Below are 24,220 nucleotides of genomic sequence, written 5' to 3' on the forward strand. Positions count from 1 at the left end.
TAAAAAAGACACTAAAAGGAACTAATTATTTCAATTAAAGGAGAATGACAGTTAGAGAATGGTGCAAAACATTCCAAAACTGGAAATATTAAAGGATATATTTTTACAAAAAAATGGAATCAGAAAATAATATTAACAATATCAACAATGATATCTACCTCTATGGATAGATGGTGTCTAAAAGATGAAATAGAAGAGGAGCAAGGTTCCTCTCTAAGACAGCATTTAAAGTGGACTTTAAAAAGATAGCCTACTAAGATTACAATGGAAAAGATGCTACACTGGACATACAAAAGAAACTGAGTTGAGTTTTAATAATTAAAAGGATTATACAAACAACAAGATAGTGACCTGGATAATTTTTCTATGTTGGATTTACAAAAGTCCAATATAAAGTTAAAGCTTTAAACAATCTCAAGAGAAGGGACAAAGAAGAAAGAAAAAGAAATCAGATTCTAGGACCGTGATGGCAAATTTATGGCATGCGTGCCACAGGTGACACGCGGAGCCCTTTGTCAGGGCACCAGTGGTGAGTTTCAAATTTGTTTAGAACCTATTCTGTAGGTGTGACCTATTCGTGGAAGTGGCTCGGTGGTCATGTGACCGGGTGGGAGCAGCTTGGCAGCCATGTGACTGGATGGGTGTGACCAACTTGACATCACTGATGCACACTCAGTCACATGACACCCCCCCCAACCAAGCCATGCCCACAATGGCAAAAATTATTGTGTCTCCGATGAAGGGAAGGAGGGGGAAAGAGAGGGGCAAAACTCACAAAAAAAGACTGCTGAAGGATTTAGGGCTGAAATTGCATGCTGGGGAAAGCAGTTGGGTTGATCGGATAAGGCAGGACAGAGAGGAATCCGGAAGAAAACTATCACATGCTGGGGAAAGCAATTGGGGTAATTGCAGAAGGCAGGACAGAGGAATCCCAGAGAAAACTATCACACGCTGTGGAAAGAACTTTGGGAGATCTTTGGGTGATAGTTTTCTACTGGATTCCTTATTGTCCTGCCTTCTCCAATAAACCCAACTGCTTCCCCAGCAGTGATAGTGTGATAGTTTTCTCTTGGATTCCTCTCTGTGCTGCCTAGCAATTTGACTCCTTGCAGCAAACAGCCTGGTCAGCTTCAGCACAGCCTAATTTAGCACGAGGAGCTGATTGGCAGTTGGATCTGCCTCCAGGAATACCTCCTATCAGCTTTCCAGACTGCAAGGATCACCACCGCCAATCAATGCCGGTGCCACCCATTGCCACTGCTGCTGCCTATCTTCACCACCTGGAATGGGCAAAAAATGGAATGCACGGAGGCCAAAATATTGTGGCACCTGTCCAGAGACTTGTATATCTGTCACCTTGCCTTCCTGCAAGCAATCTCTGAAAAATTGGTTGTGTCCCCAGGCCTAAAGCTAAATGGGTTGAGAGGGTTCCCTTTAATGGTGGGTACAGTGGAAAGTTGTGATATATCATAAATAAATGAATACAAACAAAATATTTCAGCCAAATTTTGATGACAATGCTTACAAGTATTAAAAATACATAGAAGCCCACAATATATAACTCCTGGCATTCAGCGCAGATTCAAAGAGCAAATGCAGTTTGGACTATGTACATTCATAGGTAGCACTTCTCGGGTTACCTTAAAGTTGTTTCGCCTTTTCCCGGGATCTTTCCCAACTTCCACAAACAATTGTTAGAATTGAGGTGCTTAAGGGCTCAGCGTGAGGGTTCTGTGTGTACCTGTGTGCACACAGAATCACATTTTTATAGCCCCAATAAAGAGGATTTGTGCAATTATACTTGCTTTGGTATTCTTGCACAAAATTAATGGCTTGGAAAAATGTAGCAGTAGCTTGCTATTAAATGTCCTATTAAATTCATATTTTACATGCATAGTCACTTACAGTCCAATGTGCTCTAAGTATCCCCCTTTTTCTACCATCTGTGCATGATATCCTTAGTTAGTCTCTCATTTGTTGTATTCTGTTGCCTTTGGCATAAATAGATGAGCCAGACAAATGGTTTCACCTTTAGCAAAAGTATTTTTACTGCCACGTCAGTGCATCTCTGCTTCTCAACCTTCACCACCAAGTGTTCAGATGCTGATGTTTGCTTCTTTCATTTGTAAGAGGGGAAAACATCAAATTCATCTACTCTTTATGTCTTTCTCATTTACAATTCATACAATGAATGCAATTCTGTTCTTGTTCCTTCTTTACCTCCCACCTGTCGCCAGCCACTCCGCCCAGCCCAGGCACAAAGGAAGTCATACCATTCAGTTTAAAACTAAAAAAATAATAATTCCAATATTCAGCAGTAACTTTCAGTCATTACTAATGGTTTGGCGTACATTTCCAAATCTGTGACCGTTTCAATTAAAATATTCCTTAGTATTGAATATATTCTTTACAGTATATATTCAACACTAAGCCTCACTGCTGTTTTGGGGGGAAATTCCAAAAGTCATAGGAAAGTAATACTTTTCTAAGATCAACATATACAAAACAGAATGCAAGCTTTTGTCCAAAATTCTTCATCAAGCAAGATGTTACAAAGGCTCAGTAGATGGTATATTGCAGCAGTCTTTGATGTATCAGTAGAAATAATCATTTTTAATAATGTCATAGTAATCTAATACATTTTACTCATTTGCTAATCCCTGCTCTAAAACACTAAATATTTAACTGAATTTAATTTAATTGAATATTTACGGGTAACTTAGAGTGAAGAAGGAAGAATTGTTCTTTCAGTGAAATGAGCAGCATATAAATTTAAATGAATAAACAAACAAACAAATAAAAAAGCTCTCCAATTCCATCTCACATAATTACTGTTACAATTACTATTATTTTTAGTAGGAATGGAAGAAGAAAAAAGTTGACATCTATTTTCTGAGAAACCTACTTCTGGCGTAGCCACATCAATTTTAAAACATTATTAATAATTTCTTTTATAATTGATTCATATTAATAAGGTTATTGCAAATATAACAATTATTATATCTGTTCCATGCTTAACTTTAACTGAACATCTATAGTTGAAAAACTACAAGAAATAAAAGTATACATTATATAAAATATTCAACTATGAATTAATATATAAAATATATAATGTTGGGTATTTTATAAAACACTAATTCTTTAAAATAAAAGAAAATACATTTTACATTTTTAGACAGATACTAGAGTTAGCAAACTTGATGTTTATTTTATATTTATATATCTATTTATCACAACTGATTTGCAAACTACTGATTTACTTTCTTGAAATCCCACTGACTATTCAGAAACAAATATTATAGCAATCTTGGAACTTTCTGTGTTTACATCAGTGTAGATAATTATATTATTTGCCTAAAAGTTTTGCTCTGAGAATGGTGTAAGTAAGTAAAAAGGAACTATAACTTTTAAGCACATGCTCATTTTCTACAAGCATTATTTTAACAAACAGAAGAACATTTTCACATGTGTTTGAACTGTTACCTTCACTCTGTCTGAAAAGTTTTGAGTCACACTCAACTAGGGTGTTTCTCACCCTAGTTAAATTGATTATCCTAATCATCTTTAAGGTTGGATTAGCAAATCCTGCTCCAAATATCCATGTGCAACTTTGGCAACCCAATAGCATCATAGTTCTTTGAATTAAAAACAAGAGCATGTGATTACTGAATCAGTAGCACACATATCTGTGGTGATATATTAATGCTGTGAAGAAGGAAAACAAAAGTGAGGTCAATATTTTTTCAATGGATTTTTTTTTCATTTCCAGTTTCTTCCTTCCTGTTCAGTAAACTGCTAAAGGAAAGAGATTATTTGGCTCACTGGTACAAAGTTTTGGAATTAAACTCAGGGCTGTATGGCCATTTCTGATTGCATAAAATAAATAAACATAATTGATGAACAGCAGCTTTGTTGATTTACATTAATGAAAATGATTAAAGAGCTACAGTAATTCATCTTGTGTATGTTTAATACTGGCGTACAAGCATCTCCGTAATGTCGGATATTATTTGACCTTCTTCAAACTGTATGCTGAAGCAAAGCATCCTTTGCCATATTTTAAAGAAATAACTTTTGATTTATGCCTACAGAAGCGTAAGAAAAACCATAGAAATAAATATAAAAGTGCATAAGAAAGAATAGTCTCATCAAGGCAGTAATGAGCACATTATAACTCACTTCAGTTGTTTCCTAGGGTTATGGAGGTTACCTTGCATCAATGATTTTGAAGTCCAACGAAAAACTTTTCAAGTGTGGAGCTGTGATTGCACCAATTACAGACATGCGACTGTATGGTGAGTGGGTTGTATCATTCAGTTTGTTCCTCAGGTAGCTCGTTTTCCCTTTCTTTATTGCAGCTGAGACACTATCTAATATTACGAATGCAGGCAGTTCACCTACTTTAAAAAAAAGCACAATCAGGTTTAGCATATATAAATAAATCTGCATTTAAAATGAGTGGTGCCCTTAGCGCTTTTACACTTTTCCACATCACATAGCAATGGCTGCCCCATAGCAGTACCCTCGGAGCCAGAAGTAATCAAGGTGTCTGCATGTTGCTCCCCGCTTTGCCTGCTGACAGGATGGATGTCATTCAGGAGGCTTCAAATGGGATTGTGCTGGATGATGAGCCAGGAGATTTTGTTTTCTGCTGAGGATAGTCTGCATCTCATCTCCACTGGGTTCTGTAGCAGAGCTTAAATACAGTATAATTGGCCATACAATGTTAGTATGTTCCTCCAAAAGTAATTTAACAGCTATTAAGTTTTCCTGTTTCCTATGTACAGCATCTGCCTTTTCAGAAAGATACCTGGGCATTCCATCTAAGGAAGAAATGCTTACCAAGTGAGTAAGAGATTCTATGGTTCTGGATGGGGTGCCGAGATATTCAAAATGCAAATCGGTCACAGATGTGCATGTTTTCTCCTTTCCAAAAGGGATCCAGCGTATTGCACAATATTCATGGTTTTATGGAAGGAAATGTGTTAATCATCCATGGGACAGCGGATAGTGAGTATTTACACAGAAGCATTTTCCTAGTTGCCATTTGTCTTCTGCAGAAGTTCAGTGAAGGATAAGCCTGAAGCACATGGAAGCTTTTGTCTGCCCTTAGAGATCCCATTGTGAGATTCCATTGACAATTTCCTACCCAAACAAGTGACACTACTGTTTTATAACCCTTTGTAGTTGTAGAGACCAATTTGTTTAAACTTTATGAAATGCAATGCCTTGGTTGGCAGGCAGCATGCATTAATAACTTTTGAACATCAAAATTTAATCATCACTTAAATTATTCCTGTTCTGCTGCAAATTGTGTAAGATGGAACAAAGATATACAATTTGAAGTACCAAATTGACCTTCTTGATACATTTATAGTTAGATTACTGAAATTTCCTAATTAAGATAGGCTATTTTCTTTTCATGGCTTCCATTCAGCCATGTGATTTATAAAATAAATCTTTGCACCTCACTTCTATGTTACTCTTTCTTCTCTTTGCTCTTATCCTTTGGGCTGCCTAGCTTTGTGGTCATATTCATTACCTTTTGCAGCTTGTGTGTCCATTACAGGCCTGTTTCACAGACCTATGGTAAGATTGAACTTTCCATATCTGACCATGAATTTTGTGGGAGGGAGTCATCAAAGGATCATTGCCTCCCACTTCTATATGTTTCATCTGTATTCATGCTTCAGGCATTCTTTCTTCATAAGGGGATATTGCAACAGAAACACAGTATGCGAAGAGGATGACATTTAATGCTTAGCATAAGAAATATAAATAATATATGAATGGGTAAGATTCTTCCCAGGCATTTGATGAGGCTACCTGGCTCTACCTTTGAAGTGAGCTTTTCTGCATTTCTGCATACTAGATTATTATTTTTTCTTTGTGGCCAATGTGGCTGCTTTACCAGGTAGGTACCAAGTGTGTCCAAAGTAAACAAGTGCTTAGGCATTCCAGGCAGGAGAGTTGAAAAGTGTACAATACATTTGGAAATTGTTGAATATAGCCTCAATGTAGAAAATAGCAGCCTATCGAGAGCTTTTCATTCATAAAAGTCCATAGTTGTGAAATTAAACCAAAATTCACAATATTTTAACCTAATATCATACAGGATAGATGACACAAATATATCTGCTGCATTTTACCAAGGAAGTTTCACAAAGATATCTTAGTTTCTCAAACTACTTTCCTGAGAGGGAAATTGTAAATTACATATTAAAGATGAAGGAAGGAAGGAAGGAAGGAAGGAAGGAAGGAAGGAAGGAAGGAAGGAAGGAAGGAAGGAAGGAAGGAAGGAAGTCTTCTGAATGTTCTAAATTCATCATTTTTCATGTTTTCTTTACCATTCCACTGTAGCCATCTCTGAGCTTTCAGCATATAGGAAGTATTTCTGAAATTCAGATTAAATGTTAAGCAAAGCTGTGGATTATACCAGTAGCAGGGACGTGCAGTCACTAGAGGCAGGGGAGGCGTGGCCTCACCAGTCATGAGGAAAAGGAAAGAATTTTAAAGATTTTTTTTTAAATAATTAAAGCCAAGGTAGTTGCTGCCAGATTCCAAGTCACAGTGACTTGGAACAGTGCTTAGTGTTAACTATAGGAAGAGGCCAGAGAACTAGGGCCCTCTTTTGCATAAGGAATTTTTCGCCTTTTAAGAGTTAAGCAAGGGTTAAAAAGCAAAAAAAATTGTATGCAAAGGAGGCACGTGTTCTCTCGCTTCCTGTAGAGGGCATTTTTAGAGGCTTTTTAGAGTTCTCTGGGAGCAACTAGCTCAATCTGACTCAGAGCTCTGGCCTTTCATGAGGGCAGTTGAAATCCTCTCTGAAACAACTGGAAAAGGTCCGTGTGTGGGGAGGGGGGAGGAATTCTAAAAGTTTGATTGCCTGCAGAACCACGTTGCGTTTTCAAAACACACACACACACACACACACAGCTGGATAAAAGTATATAAGCCCAGCTTCACTGAAAAGGCAACGTGATTCACCTGCAATCAAAGGCTCCGATCGGAAGGCAGCAGGGGAAGGGGGGGTATGGCAGAGGAGCTGCTTTCAAGCCTTTGGAAAATATATCCAATCCAACTTCTGTGTTTGTGTTTGAGAGTGAGTGAGTGAGAGAGGGATCCAACTTCTCTGTGTGCTGTGTCTGTTTGAGGGAGGGGGAGAGGGAGGAAGGAGAAGAAAAAGAATGGGAAAACTTATTTTGCAAGGGGGGGAATGCTGTCACTTTAAATCGGAACTGAGCATGCCTGGCTGTGGAATTCTGGGAGTTGAAGTCCACAAGTCTAAAAAGCTGCCTCACCAGCCATAAAACTCACTGCACATCACTGACCAGTAGATACTTTCCATTAGTACAACTATCTTCAGGCATTAAAGAATCTTGTCACCACATGAAAAGTAAAAGTGACAGTTTTTTTAATCCCCATTTTTTCCAGAAACAGCATCAGCCATTTGTACTCTGGAGATGAGAGAAGATAATGAGGCAATAGGGGGAAATGGGACTGGGAAATGTTTAATATTTCAGCATGTGTAAAAGACGAGATCTTATTCTGCTCAAGCTCTGGCTTTGGGCAATTTCCTCCTATTGTCCTTCTTGGTCAAACTTGAAGACTCATTCCCACCTTGCTTCCAACCTCTAAGACTTCCTCTTTCTGTCACCATTTAGATGCAAAAGAATTAAAATAATATCAATCCTGGGCCGAGTATAGATGTATTGCCTCTTACTTATTTCTGTATATGTGTGCAATATATTTTGTTTGTTTCTATATGCTCCTAATGAAGGGGTGTCAACTCGATTTCACTGAGGGCTGCATCAGCATTGTGTTTGACCTCAGGAAGGGGGGTAGGAGTGGCCAGCTATATGTCACTCGTTTCAGGGGTGGCTGTGGTGGCCTGAGAGCTCTGCCAGTGAAAATGGACTGTTTCCAGGGTGGCCCTGTGGGTCAGATCTGGCCCCCAGGCCTTGAGTTTGACACCCCTGTTCTAATACATAACTTCAAACAGAACTGGACATTCTTGCGAATGTATTCATTAGCAATAGCAATAGGACTTAGACTTATATACCACTTTACAGTGCTTTACAGGCCTCTCTAAGTGGTTTACAGAGTCAGCATATTGCCACCAACAATATGGGTCCTCATTTTACCCAACTCGGAGGGATACAAGGCTGAGTCAACTTTGAGTCTGGTGAGATTTAACTCCAAATTGCAGGCAACCAGCAGTCAGCATAGGTAGCCTTCAGTCTGCACTCTAACCACTGCACCAACATGGCTCATTCATTAAACTGAAGTTCATTGGATCAAAACCATATTTAAAAAATATACATTTAAAGAAAAATAAAATCAGCTTATCAGGAGTAGGCTATTAAATGCAGTTCCTGCCTTCCTCTACATCAGGCATGTCCAACCTGTGACTCATGGGCCACATGCGGCCCTAGACAGCTAGTAATGTCCAGATCTGCATGATAATAAAATATTAAAAATAGAAGTTTGTTATTGATACACATTAACTATATTGCATGTTTTATATGTGGTCCAAGTCACTCGACACAACCCAGGAAAGTCAAAAGGTTGGACAACCACTCTCTTTGTCATTGTAAAGTGCATGTTTACAATGTTTCATAGTGTTTCCAAAAGAACATTTCAGAAGGTGGTAGAAATGTGATAACAGTACTATAAAAGGGAAGAAGAGTTTAATACTTAGGTTACACATCAGGATTCAGAACCAACTTATATTTATTGCAGTGACGTGCAGTCAGCTTTAGGGCTGGTGAGGCACTTTTTAGACTTGTGGACTTCAACTCCCAGAATTCCACAGCCAGGCATGCTCAGTTCCAATTTAAAGCGACAGCATTTTCCCCCCTTGCAAAATAAGTTTTCCCATTCTTTTTCTTCTCCCTCCCCCTCCTTCTTCCCTCTCTCCCTCCCTCCCCCTCTCTCAAACAGACACACGCACACAGAGAAGTTGGATCCCTCTCTCACTCACTCACTCACTCTCAAACACAAACACAGAAGTTGGATTGGATATATTTTCCAAAGGCTTGAAAGCAGCTCCTTTGCCATACCCCACCTTCCCCTGCTGCCTTCCGATCAAACTTTTTGAATTCCTCCCCCCTCCCCCCCACACCTTTTCCAGCTGTTTCAAAGACGATTTCAACTGTGCTTCTGCCTGCCCTGCCTTCCCCTCCCCTCATGAAAGGCCAGAGCTCTGAGTCAGACTGAGCTAGTTGCTCCCAGAGAACTCTAAAAAGCCTCTAAAAATGCCCTCTACAGGAGGCGACAGAATACGTGCCTCATTTGCATAAGGAATTTTTTGCTTGTTAACCCTTGCTTAACTTTTAAAAGGCGAAAAATTGCTCATGCATAGGAGGCCCCTAGTTCTCTGGCCTCCTCCTATAGTTAACACACTGTTCCAAGTCACTGTGAATCTGGTAGCAACTACCTTGGCTTTAATTATTTTTAAAAAATTATTTAAAATTTTTTCCTTTTCCTCATGACTGGTGAGGCCACGCCTCTCCTGCCTCTAGTGACTACACTTCCCTGATTATTGTAATGTCAGCCCTTACACACCTATTCAATCTTCTGAACCTTACCAATATTTAAGAAATAATACCTCTGGCATACAATATTCTTTAGAATGTTTTATAGCCATGATGTCAATGTGGCTGAAGTACAGCTATCTTACTTCCAATTTGAATAGGTGTGCCATGTAAAAACAGTACATACCTGGGAATAAGTCCTGTTGGGTTTAGAAGGTTTTAGTTCACAACAAAAATGGACAGTATTGCATTGCAGATTGTCTAAAGTACCTCAAAATCCATTAACTGAGTTTTCAGTCAAATAAACTCCCCAAAGGGATACACAATGTAAATGAGGAGAAATGAGTTTTTGAGATGTACAGTATTTATAGTTACTCTGCTATACTTTTCTTATAAACAAAATCTAAGCTAATCTGCAGAAACTGTTTGATATCAATAATGCCTATCACTAACACTTGGATGATGTTGTCCCACAGCTAAAGTCCATTTTCAACACTCAGCAGAATTAATTAAACATCTAATAAAAGCCGAAGTGAATTATACTATGCAGGTATGTAATATTTAGGAATGTCATAGCTTATGCATCTTTTTAGGTTTAGATTCTTATGCTCTTTGTTGCAGTACATCTTTGTCTAGAAAGCCTGGCTCGGTATCTATATATTCATAGCTAACTATAATTTAAATATATTTGAGAAATATTTTACTCAAAATAGATCCAATAAAAGAGAAAGAAAAAAATAATGCTTTAAGCAATAGTAAGAGCAGAATATAAATTATAAAATATATAATATTTAGTTTTTACCACAATTAATATTGAAATAACCATACTTTTTAAACTTGAAATATTTGCCTTTATAGCATTAATACTGTATATTTTTCATAAAAAATATTTTACAAGACAGATCTGATACATAAACAGAATGTTTATGAGAAATGTCTATTGAACTAATGGACTTCTGCTTATGATGATGGATGTAGTACATAGAGGCAAAAATTGTAAAGTGAACAGTGAAAGCAACCTACAGTAGTTATCTATTGCCTGCAAAACTTCAGGAGTAGAATTGTACACTGATTTGTTAAAAATCAGAGTTTCCTGAAATCAAATTGTATTGGAGCTGAAGATCCATTGCTGTTTGAAAATTTTAATTACAGGTTTTTTTCGGAGTATAAGACGCACCGGAGTATAAGGCGCACCAAGGTTTTGAAGAGGCATTTTTAAAAAAAGTAGGTAGGTAGATAGAGGGAGAGAAAGAGAGAGAAATACAGTAGGTAGGTAGGGAGAGAAAGAGAGTAGGTAGGTAGGTAGGTAGGTAGGTAGGTAGGTTAGAGAGAAAGAAATAGAAAGAGATAGATAGAGAAATACAGTAAATAGGGAGAGAGGGTAGGTAGGTAGGTAGGTAGAGAGAGGGATGGAGAGAGAGAGAGAGAAATACAGTAGATAGGTAGGGTGAGAGAGAGAGTAGGTAGGTAGTTAGATGTTTCCAGGTGTGTTATCCATGTGCTGAAGAAGGAAATCGCTGACAATCTGCAACACCTAAGACTTTGTTTCTGCTGGCACAATACTTATTGTATTACAATAATGTAATTCTCATCAATCAGTCAAAGAGCTTTCCTAAAAGGGGAAAAAAAGTTTTTGCACTTTGCAAACCTTCCAAAAATGGGCCTTTTTTTTTCCAAATAAGGCATGAATAGCCATTGGGGGTGGGGGCTTGCAGAGTAATTCTGGAGGGGGGGAAATTAGCAAGAACCGGCCTGTTTTTCATGAAAACGGACCTGTTATTTGTCAAAAAATTACATGCATAGCCTTATGGAGACTTACAGAGTGCTGCTGGGGGCTGGGTGGGGAAAATGACCCATTTTTGCTCATTTCTGCTCTCACCAGCCTCCAGGAGCTCTTTGAAAAGCCTCCATAATGCACGGCCATTTTGGTGAAGGGACAGGGCTTCGGGAGGCAAAAAATGCTGTATTGATGATATAGACGCACCCAGATTTCCAGCCTCTTTTTGAAGAAAAAGGTGCATCTTATACTCTGAAAATACGGTATTTGGCATCCTGTTTTTAGTATTTAGAGAAGCAGTGGTGTTTTTCCTTGGATTACAACATAAACTGTGATTAATGAGTATAGGTTTTTTTTACCATGTTTGAAACAATTTCCCTTCAATCTTGAAAAATTAAATAAGTGATGCCATTTAAAAAAAATCATTTTTAAAATCTTAAAGCTAGAAATATTTGTGCAGTCTGTAAAGTGATGGTTTAAATCAGATCTGGGCATTTTGCAGCCCCCAGACCACATCCAGCCATTTGGCTAGCCCTCTGCAGTCCACATGTGATCAACCAGAAATTAAAAATCAAGTGTAAGTAAATGTGCTATAGAGGTGGGAAAAGAAGCCGAGTTTGGTCTGGTTCTGCACAGTCACCGTTTTCTCCTTCATTTGGCTAATGGCCATGGAAAGATGACAAGAGAAATCATTTTCTGCATTTGCAGAGCACATCACCTGGAGCAACTAAGGAGTTCAGGTGATAAGTTTGACAACATAAATCAGGTACATTGGTTCGGCCCTCCCTAATAGTCCCATTTCTCACATAGCTTTTTGGGGAATTAAACCCCTGGTTTAAGTTATAAATAAATATATTTCACTTTTGAAATTTAGATGTTTCAGAGGAACCACAATAATTGTCTGAATATTCATTCTGTGATGATAAAAATGCATATGAAAAACTTGTCAACTGGTTTTTTTAAAAATTGTTTATTTCTATTTTTTCTATCCTAGATCTATCCAGATGAGGGTCATTACATTATGTCAGAGAAGAGTAAATATCACCTTTATAGCACAATTCTCAACTTTTTTAGTGCTTGTTTAAAGGAAGAAACACCCATTTTACCACAGGAAGTAGAAGATGATGAATAAGGAATGAAGAATAGGACTTGTATGAGGATCACTACAACCACATTTAAAGCTGACTGTAAAAAAAAAACAGATTCTTTGGGAGCCTGAGGGCAGCCAAAGTTTATAGCAGCAGAGCAGCACATTTTGTGACAATGGGCTAAAAGAACTGGGATTTGAATACACAAATCGATGTGCGATGAAGGAACAAAACATATACCTTTGTGCAAGGCCAAAGGTTGGATGCAGTTTTCTGAAAGATATTAATTTTGCATAAGAGTAGAGTTAGTGCATGTTGATTTTGTTACGATTCACTGTTTGTTCAGTATGTAGTTGCTCTGTTTTATTTAGTATGCACATAACTTTTTGATTTCAGGACAATGCACACTTTCATAGGCCGCTAATATTTGGGGAAGGGACTTGCAGTCTAATATTCAATAGTAATTTTAGATTAAGTGCATTTTTTCACTGTTAAGCATCAAAATATTGGGGAAAATGCATTTTAGTTGACTGAAAGACAATCAGATGAGTAGACTTTAATTATAAATGTCAAGTGTTTATACCAACTAAATCAGTAAGCAAAACTGCAGTAGTATATGCTTGAACTTTATGTATATACTCAAGATTCCTTCCACAACCATAACAACAAAAAGCAATCTCCACTTTAATATACATATATTTTTAAGAATACAATTACACTTGTGTGTCAATCGACATCAACAACTAAAATAATTCCCCAGTTAAAAGTTGCATATTTTGAATTACTAAGCAATGTTTGGGTTGTGCTTTTTCTTGTATTGTTTACAGTATTTTGCTGGTTATGCTCTAATTTTAGAGTACATTACTTTGTCACTTGTACATTAGATACATGAATATTAAATTATAGTTTCAGATAAAGAAATTTTATTAACATGTAATGCCATAGAGTAATACTTTGCTGAGCTATTTTGTAAAGCTGTCCCTCCCCCCATTTCTTCATACTGGTTGGGATTTCATTTTGAACTTCAGTGGTAGCGTATTGCAGAGCTATATGTCAGATTTCCTTTTGTGCTTCACAGCTGTTCATTGAGTCTGTTACACGAATGATTTAAACTCAGCTGAATAAGTTAAAAATTATTTGTCTCCATGTAGTTTCAAGAAAGCTTCTGATAAATGATTTTTATTTTATTTCATTTAGATGAAAATCCTGTGGTGCATCCATGTATTTATCAAGGTGAATTACACCCTTAAAATGATGCCATGAAATAAACAAACCAGGGAACTTTGGCCATCAAAATATAACTGAGATCAAGTGCTATATTTATTTAATTTTAGAGATCTTTGGAGTATGTATAAGTGGGGCAATTGTAATGGTTTAAAGTTCCACTTCTCAATATTTTTTCCAGGGCTGGATTCACTTAAAAGCCTAATTCTTGCAATTTTCAGGGTTTTTAAAAATTTATATTTATCCATTTTTGCAATGTGTTGTAACACCTGGAAGATTTAAAGCATGTGTGCTATTTTTAAAGTAATATTCTTAATGCATAAATATACATCTTTTTTATTTTGAAAATTACTTGCCTGAAATAGTAAATAGCATACATATATTTCTGCTAAGATGAAAAGTTCATTTTATTTATAAATCAAAGAGATGCTGTTATTCTAAATTATACTGCATGTGAAATATAGTTTAGGATATTATAGAATAGAATAGAATAGAATAGAATAGAAGTTTATTTATATGCCGCCCTTTTCCCTGGGGGGACTCAGGGCGGCTCACAACCCAAAGGGAAGGGGAAGACAAACTTTTAACATATAAGACAATACATAATTAAAAACACAACATTCATACCATTCAGGCGGGTTACAGTCTTAGCCCCAGGCCTGACGGGAAAGCCAGATTCTGAGGGCTGTGCGGAAGGTCTGGAGGGTGGTGAGGGTACGAATCTCCACGGGGAGATCGTTCCATAGGGTCGGAGCTGCCACCGAGAAGGCTCCACGTAGTTGCCAGTCGGCATTGACCGGCAGATGGAACTCGGAGGAGGTCTAATCGATGAGATCTAATAGGTCGCGTGGAGGTAATTGGCAGTAGGCGGTCTCTCAAGTACCCAGATCCACTACCAGGTAGGGCTTTATGGGTGACAAGTAGCACCTTGAAGCGCACCCGGAGATTGACAGGTAGCCAGTGCAGCTTGCGGAGGATAGGTGTTATGTGGGTGAAGCGAGGTGCACCCACAATCGCTCGCGCGCGGCCGCATTCTGGACTAGCTGAAGTCGCCGAATACTCTTCAAGGGCAGCCCCATGTAGAGCACATTGCAGTACTCCAGCCTAGAGGTCACAAGGGCACGAGTGACTGTTGTGAGAGCCTCCCAGTTCAGGTAGGGGCGCAACTGGTGTACCAGGCGAACCTGGGCAAATGCCCCCCTGGTCACAGCTGACAAATGGTGTTCGAAAGTCAGCTGTGGGTCCAGGAGGACTCCCAAGTTGCGGACCCTGTCTGAGGGTATAATGTTTGACCCCCCAGCCTGAGAGGTGGAATACTTGCCAAATTGGTGGGAGGGAAACACAACAGCCACTCGGTCTTATCTGGGTTGAGCACGAGTTTGTTAGCCCTCATCCAGTCCCTAACAGCTTCAAGTCCCTGGTTCATCACGTCCACCGCTTCATTGAGTTGGCACGGGGCGGACAGATACAACTGAGTATCGTCCGCATACTGGTGGTATTTTATCCCGTGCCGCCGAATGATCTCGCCCAGCGGTTTCATGTAGATGTTGAAGAGTAGGGGGGACAAGACCGAACCTGCGGCACCCCACATGTTAGGGGCCTAGGGGTCGATCTCTGCCCTCCAACTAACACTGACTGCGACCTGTCCGAGAGGTAAGAGGAGAACCACTGCAAAACAGTGCCTCCCACCCCCACCTCCCGCAGTCGTCGCAGAAGGATACCATGGTCGATGGTATCGAAAGCTGCTGAGAGGTCAAGGAGAACCAGGATGGAGGGTATGAGGGGTATGTGCCCTTAGATTTGTTCACAATCTTTCTTGGGAATCAACATGAAACTGTCTCAAAATCCAATATTTATTAACCCACCAATTACCTATATTTCAGAATAACATAAATTAATTTTTAAAAGTTTTTATTCTGCAAACTAGTAAAGTTAAAATATATGCATCATTTTAAAAAAGCAGCACAATGACAAAATTTATAAGCATAGTAATAAAACGTGGGGAACTTTAAGAAAGATCTTGAGATTGTTTTAAACAGAACAAAAAAAATCTCACAATTTTTTTAAAAGTAGATGTATATGCTATTTTTAATTTATAGTTATCTTAGCATATAAGCTACCCATGGAGCCAAATTCACATCTTTTCTGTATATCTCTTCTAGCATTAATTACAACTATGAACATTGATCCCCGCACAAACAGGTATCCCAGTACTTGCCAGGACTTCAATAGGATCAAATTATAAACCTCAAAGAAACCCCAAGAAGAGCTGAATTTTGAAATTCTTCAGTTCAGTCAGTTTGCAAAACTAAGATCAGTGCCCCATGATAAATATGAAAGCATAAAAATTAAACCCTTATCTGGTAATCATACTTTCTGTAACAAAAATCTTGCAGGATACTTTTGTCAAATAAATGTATTTAGTATTTTGTACATTTGTTTAAAATAGTATTATGAAATAATTATGGGACAATGTCAGACTCTAAATCAACCATTAAGTTATATTTATATTAACTGCATGTATTTTACCCAAATACTCTAGGGAATTTTAGACAACTAAGACTAAAAGTAAACTGAGACTAAGTACAGTAAGTCTAAAATCTAAATTTAGTCTTTTATTACCATCAAAGAGAGAATAAGGTTAAACTTATCAGTTGAGAAGGGTCCCTCAAAATTCATTTTCAAGGTAATGTATTGGAAACATAACTTAAGTCTTTACTTTTCCAAATCATTACTGTGATCAAGTGGCATCAAGTCCAATTTATTATTGAATAACTAGTTTGGATTTCAGACTCACATACTCATGGCATAAAAGAAAAGATATTTGGTAATTTATGCATGGAACGTATACTAGCCAACATAACCTTTTATGTCTGAAGTCCTTGGTGCACTCTGGGCTTGGCTGCAGAAGTTTCATTGCCCTGCTAAGTAACATCATCAGTGCCTTTTATGTCTGCCCCATGATCATCTGTAATTACAGTGATATTTTTAGAATTTTCTTATGTAGACAAGGGACTCTAAACCAAATTAAAGAGAAAATGAAGTAGAGAAAATCCTTGAGGGCCCCTCAACGTAAATTTAAAGAAAAAAATGTACACCATTAATTAATATCACTTAAGTGAATGCATTATATCAATCAATAGAGCCTTGGCGAAACCCAAAAGATATCAAAGCACACTTCAGAAATTGTCAAGGTTTTCAATGTATTCACTCATCTACAGTTGCTGATTCTTATCTATTTTGAAGAAAACTAAGAACATCAATTATAAATCTGTTATTACCAGAAAAATGACATTATCTAAATTCAGTCTAAGCAGAGTATGCTATTGTTGGAAAGATGTCCTTGAATTAAGAGGCCCAAGTCACTATTGAAATCTTGTCTTGTCCTGCCTGTAAATAGATTCACAGAAAGTCAATAAAAACTATAATTAAGCTCTCAAAATAAAGAAATATTATAGCCTGAATACAAATAATAACAAAGGAGTAGAAAAGATGGGGCAAAGGAGATCCTCCTACTTCTATCAGAGCTTAACGTAACCTAGATATTGTTTGTGTTCCACCTAATTAGGAACGATTCTGATCCCATTTGATAATTTCAGAACAAATGTTTTGGAAAACCAATGAACTATTGAAGATTCTTCCTTCGAGCAATATTTCTTGTTTTAACATTTTTCTGTGTTGTATTTCCTCAGTAGAATAATAGAAAAACATAGCAAGGCATTTTATCTACTTATGTGTTTACTACATAGAGTAGATCATGTGGAAATGTTCATTATTATGGCAGATCTGAGGAACCTCACGATAAATGGCCAGGTTTTTACAAAAAGAATAACTTGGCACTCTCATTATCTAGCTTCTTCCAGCACAGTTGATGCTTTTCAGTTTCCTTCAGGAACCTCATATCACATAGATTATCCCAGCAAGAATGAGATTCAAGAGTCTTAACTACTTTTAATAATCACTTATAAATGTGAAGATCCAATGTGAAGGTATAAAGATCCAATGATTTCTCACAATCTTCCAGTTGATATATTCTGCTCCCATTTTATCTATTCTGTTACTTAACAGTTGTAACAGAGTCTTTAATAATGTATTTTTTCCAAAACTCCAAAATAGTTGTCAGGATTTTCTCAGCAGCTGCTGACACTGTTGCTTAAGATGGGGCATAAGGTGGCAGACCTTTCTTGGGCACAATCCAGGCAAATAATTAACAAACTTTTCCCACTACTCAACAGGTGCTGTTATTGCTGGTTTCTATTGCTATTGGGTCAGATTAAGTCAATTCAATTTAAATATCTTTGGCTGCATGAATTGAATTTCTGCATACTTTAGTGATCTGAATATAAACAGCTCAGTGTCTCATTCATATCAAGGATGTGGACTGGTCAAATTCTCAGACAAATATATTCACTTGCAAATAGCTTCCAGGGGAAAATGGATAAGACACACTTTGAAAATACTGAGATATTGATGAAAATTTATTTCAAGATGTCATTGCTTTCATGACTAAACCACAAGGAACCAAGGTATTTGTTTATTATTTATTTGTCAAATTTAGGTACCACCTATCTCACTCTCAGAATACCTTTATATAAACTGTCGTATTGATTTCAACTATAATTTTGGACAAAACATGGGTTAGTAAGATGTAGGACCAGATAGTTTGGTAAATAATATAATAAATTTCATTCATGCTAATTAAAGCTACTCTAAAGTTGTATTAGATTCTCCTTATAAAATAGAGGAGATGTCATTACCTCATGTACATTGGCTTTTTCATTTCAATTAGAAATATTTCAAATTATAAATTTAAAATATAATTCCATTGGGTCAGATTAATCAGGGCCGTGAAGTAAACTTACTCCTTTTAAAATAGTAGAACTGTCCTTCAGCATTATATTGGTACAAAGGACAGCAAAATATATAAAAATGCTAATGAATGGATAACCAGTGGTGATGAAGAAACACATTTGCTCTGTTCTGCACTTGCTTCATCAGAGTTTCTCCTTTTATTCCGCTGTGTTTTGAATTTAAAAATGCATGTTACTCAGAGCTCTAGGTGGGCAAATATATGTTGAACAGTTGCAGTTACTACTTTGATTAGAGTAAAAAGATTTATTTGTGTAATGAGAAGAAAGGGATTCTGTGTATAGCACATTATACTTGGAAGAATAATTTCAAATGATATCCAGTTCATCAGAAAATTCTTCAGAGGGATAGAAAACAAGAAAGGCAGACCATTTATAATTATAAAAGGAGAAAAAATTAAAAGGTAACTATTCTTTGAAATACCTTAGAAGAGTTTGTACCAAAATTGTGTTGGGAATGAAAGGGCCATTTGGTTATTCAATGTCCATTTTTTGAACATGTGTTTTTCTTGTTGTAGGTCTTTACATTTTATTATTTTGGCTTGCAAGAAGAGCTTATTCAAAGTTATTCTTAGATGTTGTTAAACCTAATGACAAGTCATGTCTTCAAATTTCGTCCATATTCTATGATCTGTCACAGAATCAAAGAAGAAAGAAATAACCTGACATAAAAAAAGAGATTTTGCACATTCCTTTCTTTCAGTCTCTGGGGATGTTTGGCAAACATTAAAAGATACAAAGTTCCTGAATATTAGTACTTTGCAACAGACTGAAAGAAGCATCAGTGGGATTTCTTTGGCAATCATGATTTACACTACTTTGATTTCTGAAAATGTAACAGTTGAAAACTGTAATTCAACAAATGAATGTTTCAGTCCTTTTTTTAAACTTCTAGCAGAAACAGAGAAAGGTTATGGAATACAAGTCATCTATACAACCCAAGGCCCTCAACAGTTGTTGGAATAGCTCTACTCTAGAGCTAGGGGTTTTGGATCTTGGCAACTTTAAGATGCATGGACTTCAACTTCCAGAATTCCTTAACCAGCTTAAAGAATACATTTCCTTTTCTTTCTCCCAAAATTCTTCCACTTCTTTCACTACTACCTGCCACTAAATCCTCAAGGAAATAAAAAAAGAATTAAAACAATAGCCTTTCGGGTAAAGGAATGTCAATTGATTTGTTGATTTGATGCAAATATTTTTTATATTCTTCCTTCTGTATTGTCCTCCTTCCCTACTGAATGTTGTCAGCAACTGAACTCTAGATTTCATTAAAAAAAGCTGCACCTCTTTTTTTCCCCCAGGAATGGAAATGTCACTGTCAGGGATGCACAACGTGCTATCTTGTTATGTATGTCTATGACATATTTTTTTTGTTCATGCGATATATTGCATTTCTAGCCATGAAAGCCATTATTACATCCAATGGACAAAGCAATATATATTTCTATATCTGGGGTTTTTCTACTTGCAAAACTGTTGCATTGCCTGACATATCAGAAATTTGACCTAAAACTGTAAAAGCAAATTATTGATTTCAAGACAATGGCAATGATATTATTTGTTTCCATAATTAGCAATTTGAAGTGTATACATTATCCCCTATTATGCTATTTAACATTCTTTAAAATTTCTACTTTGCTAGCAAGTGTTTTGTTAAGGTGCCAGGTATGTTTATCATCGTCACTTCTCAAATCCTTTTACTCAAATGTTACCCAATATAGCAATAGCAATAGCAGTAGACTTATATACCGCTTCATAGGGCTTTCAGCCCTCTCTAAGCGGTTTTACAGAGTCAGCATATTGCCCCCAACAACAATCCGGGTCCTCATTTTACCCACCTCGAAGGATGGAAGGCTGAGTCAACCCTGAGCCGGTGAGATTTGAACCGCTGAACTGCTGATCTAGCAGTCAGCTGAAGTAGCCTGCAGTGCTGCATTTAACCACCGCGCCACCTCGGCTCTATATTTCAGGCATACTTAACAAACTTACACTCCAGTAACTGGCACATTTATTCTTTCTGTTTTACCCTTGAAAAATAGAAAGAATGAACATAGGCACATGCAAAGTAAAATAATGATGACATTCTTCTAATTAGGCCCAGAAGAAATCTATATAGAAACATAACACAATGTTTTGCTGGTCAAATCTCATAATAAAGAAATTTCATTTCATTAAAGAAAGTGTAGACGCACATATTAATGAACCACACCAATATTTGAACATTTTTGTAGTTACATCAAATATACCTTGCCACTTTGCAACATTCTCCAAGCATTTATAACTGGCCATCTACTTTTTTCATAGAAAATAACTTTAGCAGAATTTATTTATAGAATATTCATTGTCTCAGTATATGATTCTCTAAAACACTACTTCCATCAATCCATATGTTCATTGTTATTCCAAATAATTGTGTCATTTTATTAGTATATTACTTTGCTGGGAATTTGCTGAAAGTCCTCTTCATTCATTTCCTTTTTTTAAACAAAATCATCCAACTGGGTCTGTATTTTGTCTGAATTCTTTATTTCCAAATATTCTTTGCCTGCTTTGATTACATCCTTTGCAACTTTATTTTTCCTTTGAAAAGGAATATTCTGACTGACACATTTTATTAAAAGACATTTTTTAAATCTACAACTCCCTTCATCAGATGCATTGAATAGTTTTGCTGACCTAAAATTTAAATTGAGATGAGTTATGGGATGGAAAGTTGTCAAAAGACAGACTGGTGATGCAGTTTACATACAGCATCAGACACTATAAATACCTTATCACATATTAATTGCAATGTTTTTAAAATCCATTGTGTTTATTGAGATCTTTTGAGTTGCTGGAAATGTTTTGATGTTTGTACATTTAGCACACCTTTATTTTATTTTTAATGTAATCACATTCATTCATTTTTGAATTTTTCAACCATTAATACAATAACAGAATAATAAGAATTGGAAGATACCTTGGAGGTCTTCTAGTACTTGTATTTGTACTTGTAATTTTCTTGAATGGAATATAATTACAGGAAGGAAGGAAGGAAGGAAGGAAGGAAGGAAGGAAGGAAGGAAGGAAAGAAAGAAGGAAGGAAGGAAGGATCTTGTATTATGAAGACATTGTGTTGTTATTTGTGATTCATCTTTGTCCCAATTAACCTGCTGCCACCATAACAGAATGAAGTTTATCTGCACATTATCATGCATGACCACCAAATGCACCTGCAACTCAATTAGTTCAAGAGAGAAATTAGCCAATACATCCTTTATTGTAGCATAAAATTGATTTAACTTGTCACTGAACATAGTTCTAAAATACATCAGAATATTTAAAAATAAAATATGCTGATGGACACTCCCATTTGCCAAGCAGGAATTAAAAGCTGCAAGCTATTTGTGACATTTAGTAGCTGTATTAACATCCCTAATTGTAAATGACAAGGCAATTACACTTGAAAAATATCCCAACAAAGTGCCTTAAGCAATTACAAAGCTTCCATCAACCGAGAAGGACTACATTTCATTAACAGGGGAGGTTGAGGAGGCAAACTGGCTTTTGAAGGCTGCCTGATTAGATCAGGGGTCCAAATTAACATGGTCTGTTAAATGGCTGTCCAAGACCACTCCCTAGAGTTGGTTCAGATAAATGGTTAAATATGGGGAGAAATAGTGAAGTTCACACTTGCATTTCTTTCCATTGCATATTTTAATCTCATACAGATAAGGAAGGGGTGTTTAAGAAACAAATAGAGGGCACCATTCTTGTAAAAATCATCCCTGAAAGTCTTAAAGAAACTATGGATAGTACAGTGGTACAATTCCAATAGCACAAGAGAGGATTCGAGATTATTAGACTCTGTTTTGTTTCGACCTATGTAGGTGATTAAGGCACACAGTGGCTCAGTGGCTAAGATGCTGAACTTGTCTATCAGAAAGGTCAGCAGTTTCATGGTTCAAATCCTTAGTGCTGCATAACGGAGTGAGCTTCCATTACTTGTCCCAGCTTCTGCCAACCTAGCAGTTTAAAAACACATTAAAAAATGCAAGTAGAAAAATAGAAACCACCTTTGGTGGGAAGGTAACAGTGTTCTGTGTGCCTTCAGCATTTAGTCATGCTAGTCATGACCAGAGAAACGTTTTCTGACAGCGGTGGCTATTCAGCGTTGAAACAGAGATGAGCACCAACCCCTAGAGTCGGGAACGACCAGCCATATATATGAGGGAAACTTCTACTTCTACTTGACACTATAGACAGCTGTTGCCAGACACTCTTGGTAGTATCAGACTAGAGGAACTGAGTGTGATGCAGAATCTTATGACATCAAAAATGGCTTTTGCCACTTAGCAGCTATACTTCAATTTCAACACACTCTGTGTGGGATCAGACTTGCAGTTAAAAGTGGGGAAGAGGATTACCCAATTTGCACAAAGTACAGAAAATTCTTTTGACAGCACCATTGACTGGGAACAAAAAGCAACCAGTTCTGCATTAAACTGAGCTGCACACAAGAATCTTCAACCAACTGGATTACACTTTCCGGTTCTGCTTAAAGACTTACAAGATATTTCAAATAACACTGGGGGGGAAACAAAATAATAATTTGGTGAAGCTCTGAAATATTATCCTTTCCATGTTTCAGGGCAGGGGTTATGCCACTTAATTATCCCCAATGTCTTTCAGTGAATAAAGTGACATTTGCAAAAGAAATCATTTCAAAAGGCTTAGGCTACTGCAATGCCTTGTAAGGACATTATGAAACAATTTAAAAAAACCTTCACTAATAGAAGCAAATACCAGATCTTTGCAAATCTTGGAAGAGATTAGTTGCAACATGTGGGAGTATCTGCAGGGCAATTCTTTTCGGATCATTGAAGCAGCTTCTTCCTTTTCCAGCTATGCAGCTGTTTGAGAAGCTTCTTTCAATTTTGTGGAAATGCATGAAGAGCAGCTAGAAGCAGATTCTAAAGACTAGGAAAGGAAGCGATGGCTTTATTATTTGGGAAAAAAATCTTTGTATCTGTTTCAGTATTTTGAAATATTATTTTAATGTTTTTGCACAGTCCTATATGTGAAATACTCATTAAAAACAATGTCTTGAATACTGTAGTTAAACTGAAATAATAAGTAGCTTAAATATAACTTAGGCAAAGAAATCTTATAAAGGTTCATTTTAAACTTTAAACATACTATTTTTATTCTGAAGTTTTAGCATTTTATAACCAGTGTATTCCTCCCCTACTTCTGAGATTTAGTATATTCCCAGCATCATTATTATCATCATGTGTTTTGTTTTTTCTTCCCTCTTCCAATAAGGAAAAACAATGAAGTTTTCTACTTTAAATAAGGCAATAAAAGATTAAGATTTAACATGCAATTCATGTTTTGAAAGGCAGTCTGGATCCTATAACAACAGCCACCTGGCAAATGTCTATTTAGTATAGGTAGATACGTCTTCAATGGCTGCTTTTAAAAAGGCTTAATTCCTCTTCTCTTGGGAGGTGAGAGGGAAAAAGGTGTTATTGCTGGTGCTATACTGAGTTAAGCCTACTAATGGGATCATGAGCAAGGTCTCCACATTTACCCTTTGCAGAGGTCATGTGGTAATGCAGAGCCAATATTTTAAATACATTTGTCTTAAGCCATTTAAAATATCAGCACTGCCAACACATATTAAAGCAAGACTTTTGTAGATTTCATATTCATCACATTGAGCAGTTGAGGCTATTTAATCTT

General features: G+C 36.9%; 1 protein-coding gene across 1 annotated transcript in view; it reads left to right on the forward strand.

Moving 5' to 3' along the window:
• Positions 1 to 13,882, forward strand: part of DPP10 (dipeptidyl peptidase like 10) — a 196,258-nt gene extending 182,376 nt beyond the window's left edge. Inside the window, 6 exon segments of the mRNA XM_032235619.1 lie at positions 4,196 to 4,295; positions 4,788 to 4,832; positions 4,835 to 4,845; positions 4,938 to 5,010; positions 10,013 to 10,086; positions 12,308 to 13,882. Coding sequence (XP_032091510.1) covers positions 4,196 to 4,295; positions 4,788 to 4,832; positions 4,835 to 4,845; positions 4,938 to 5,010; positions 10,013 to 10,086; positions 12,308 to 12,445 — 441 coding nt within the window. The 3' untranslated portion in view covers positions 12,446 to 13,882.
• Positions 13,883 to 24,220: the final 10,338 nt, after the last annotated feature.

Source organism: Thamnophis elegans, chromosome 1, assembly GCF_009769535.1.
Source record: "Thamnophis elegans isolate rThaEle1 chromosome 1, rThaEle1.pri, whole genome shotgun sequence".
Classification (NCBI taxonomy): Eukaryota; Metazoa; Chordata; class Lepidosauria; order Squamata; family Colubridae; genus Thamnophis; species Thamnophis elegans.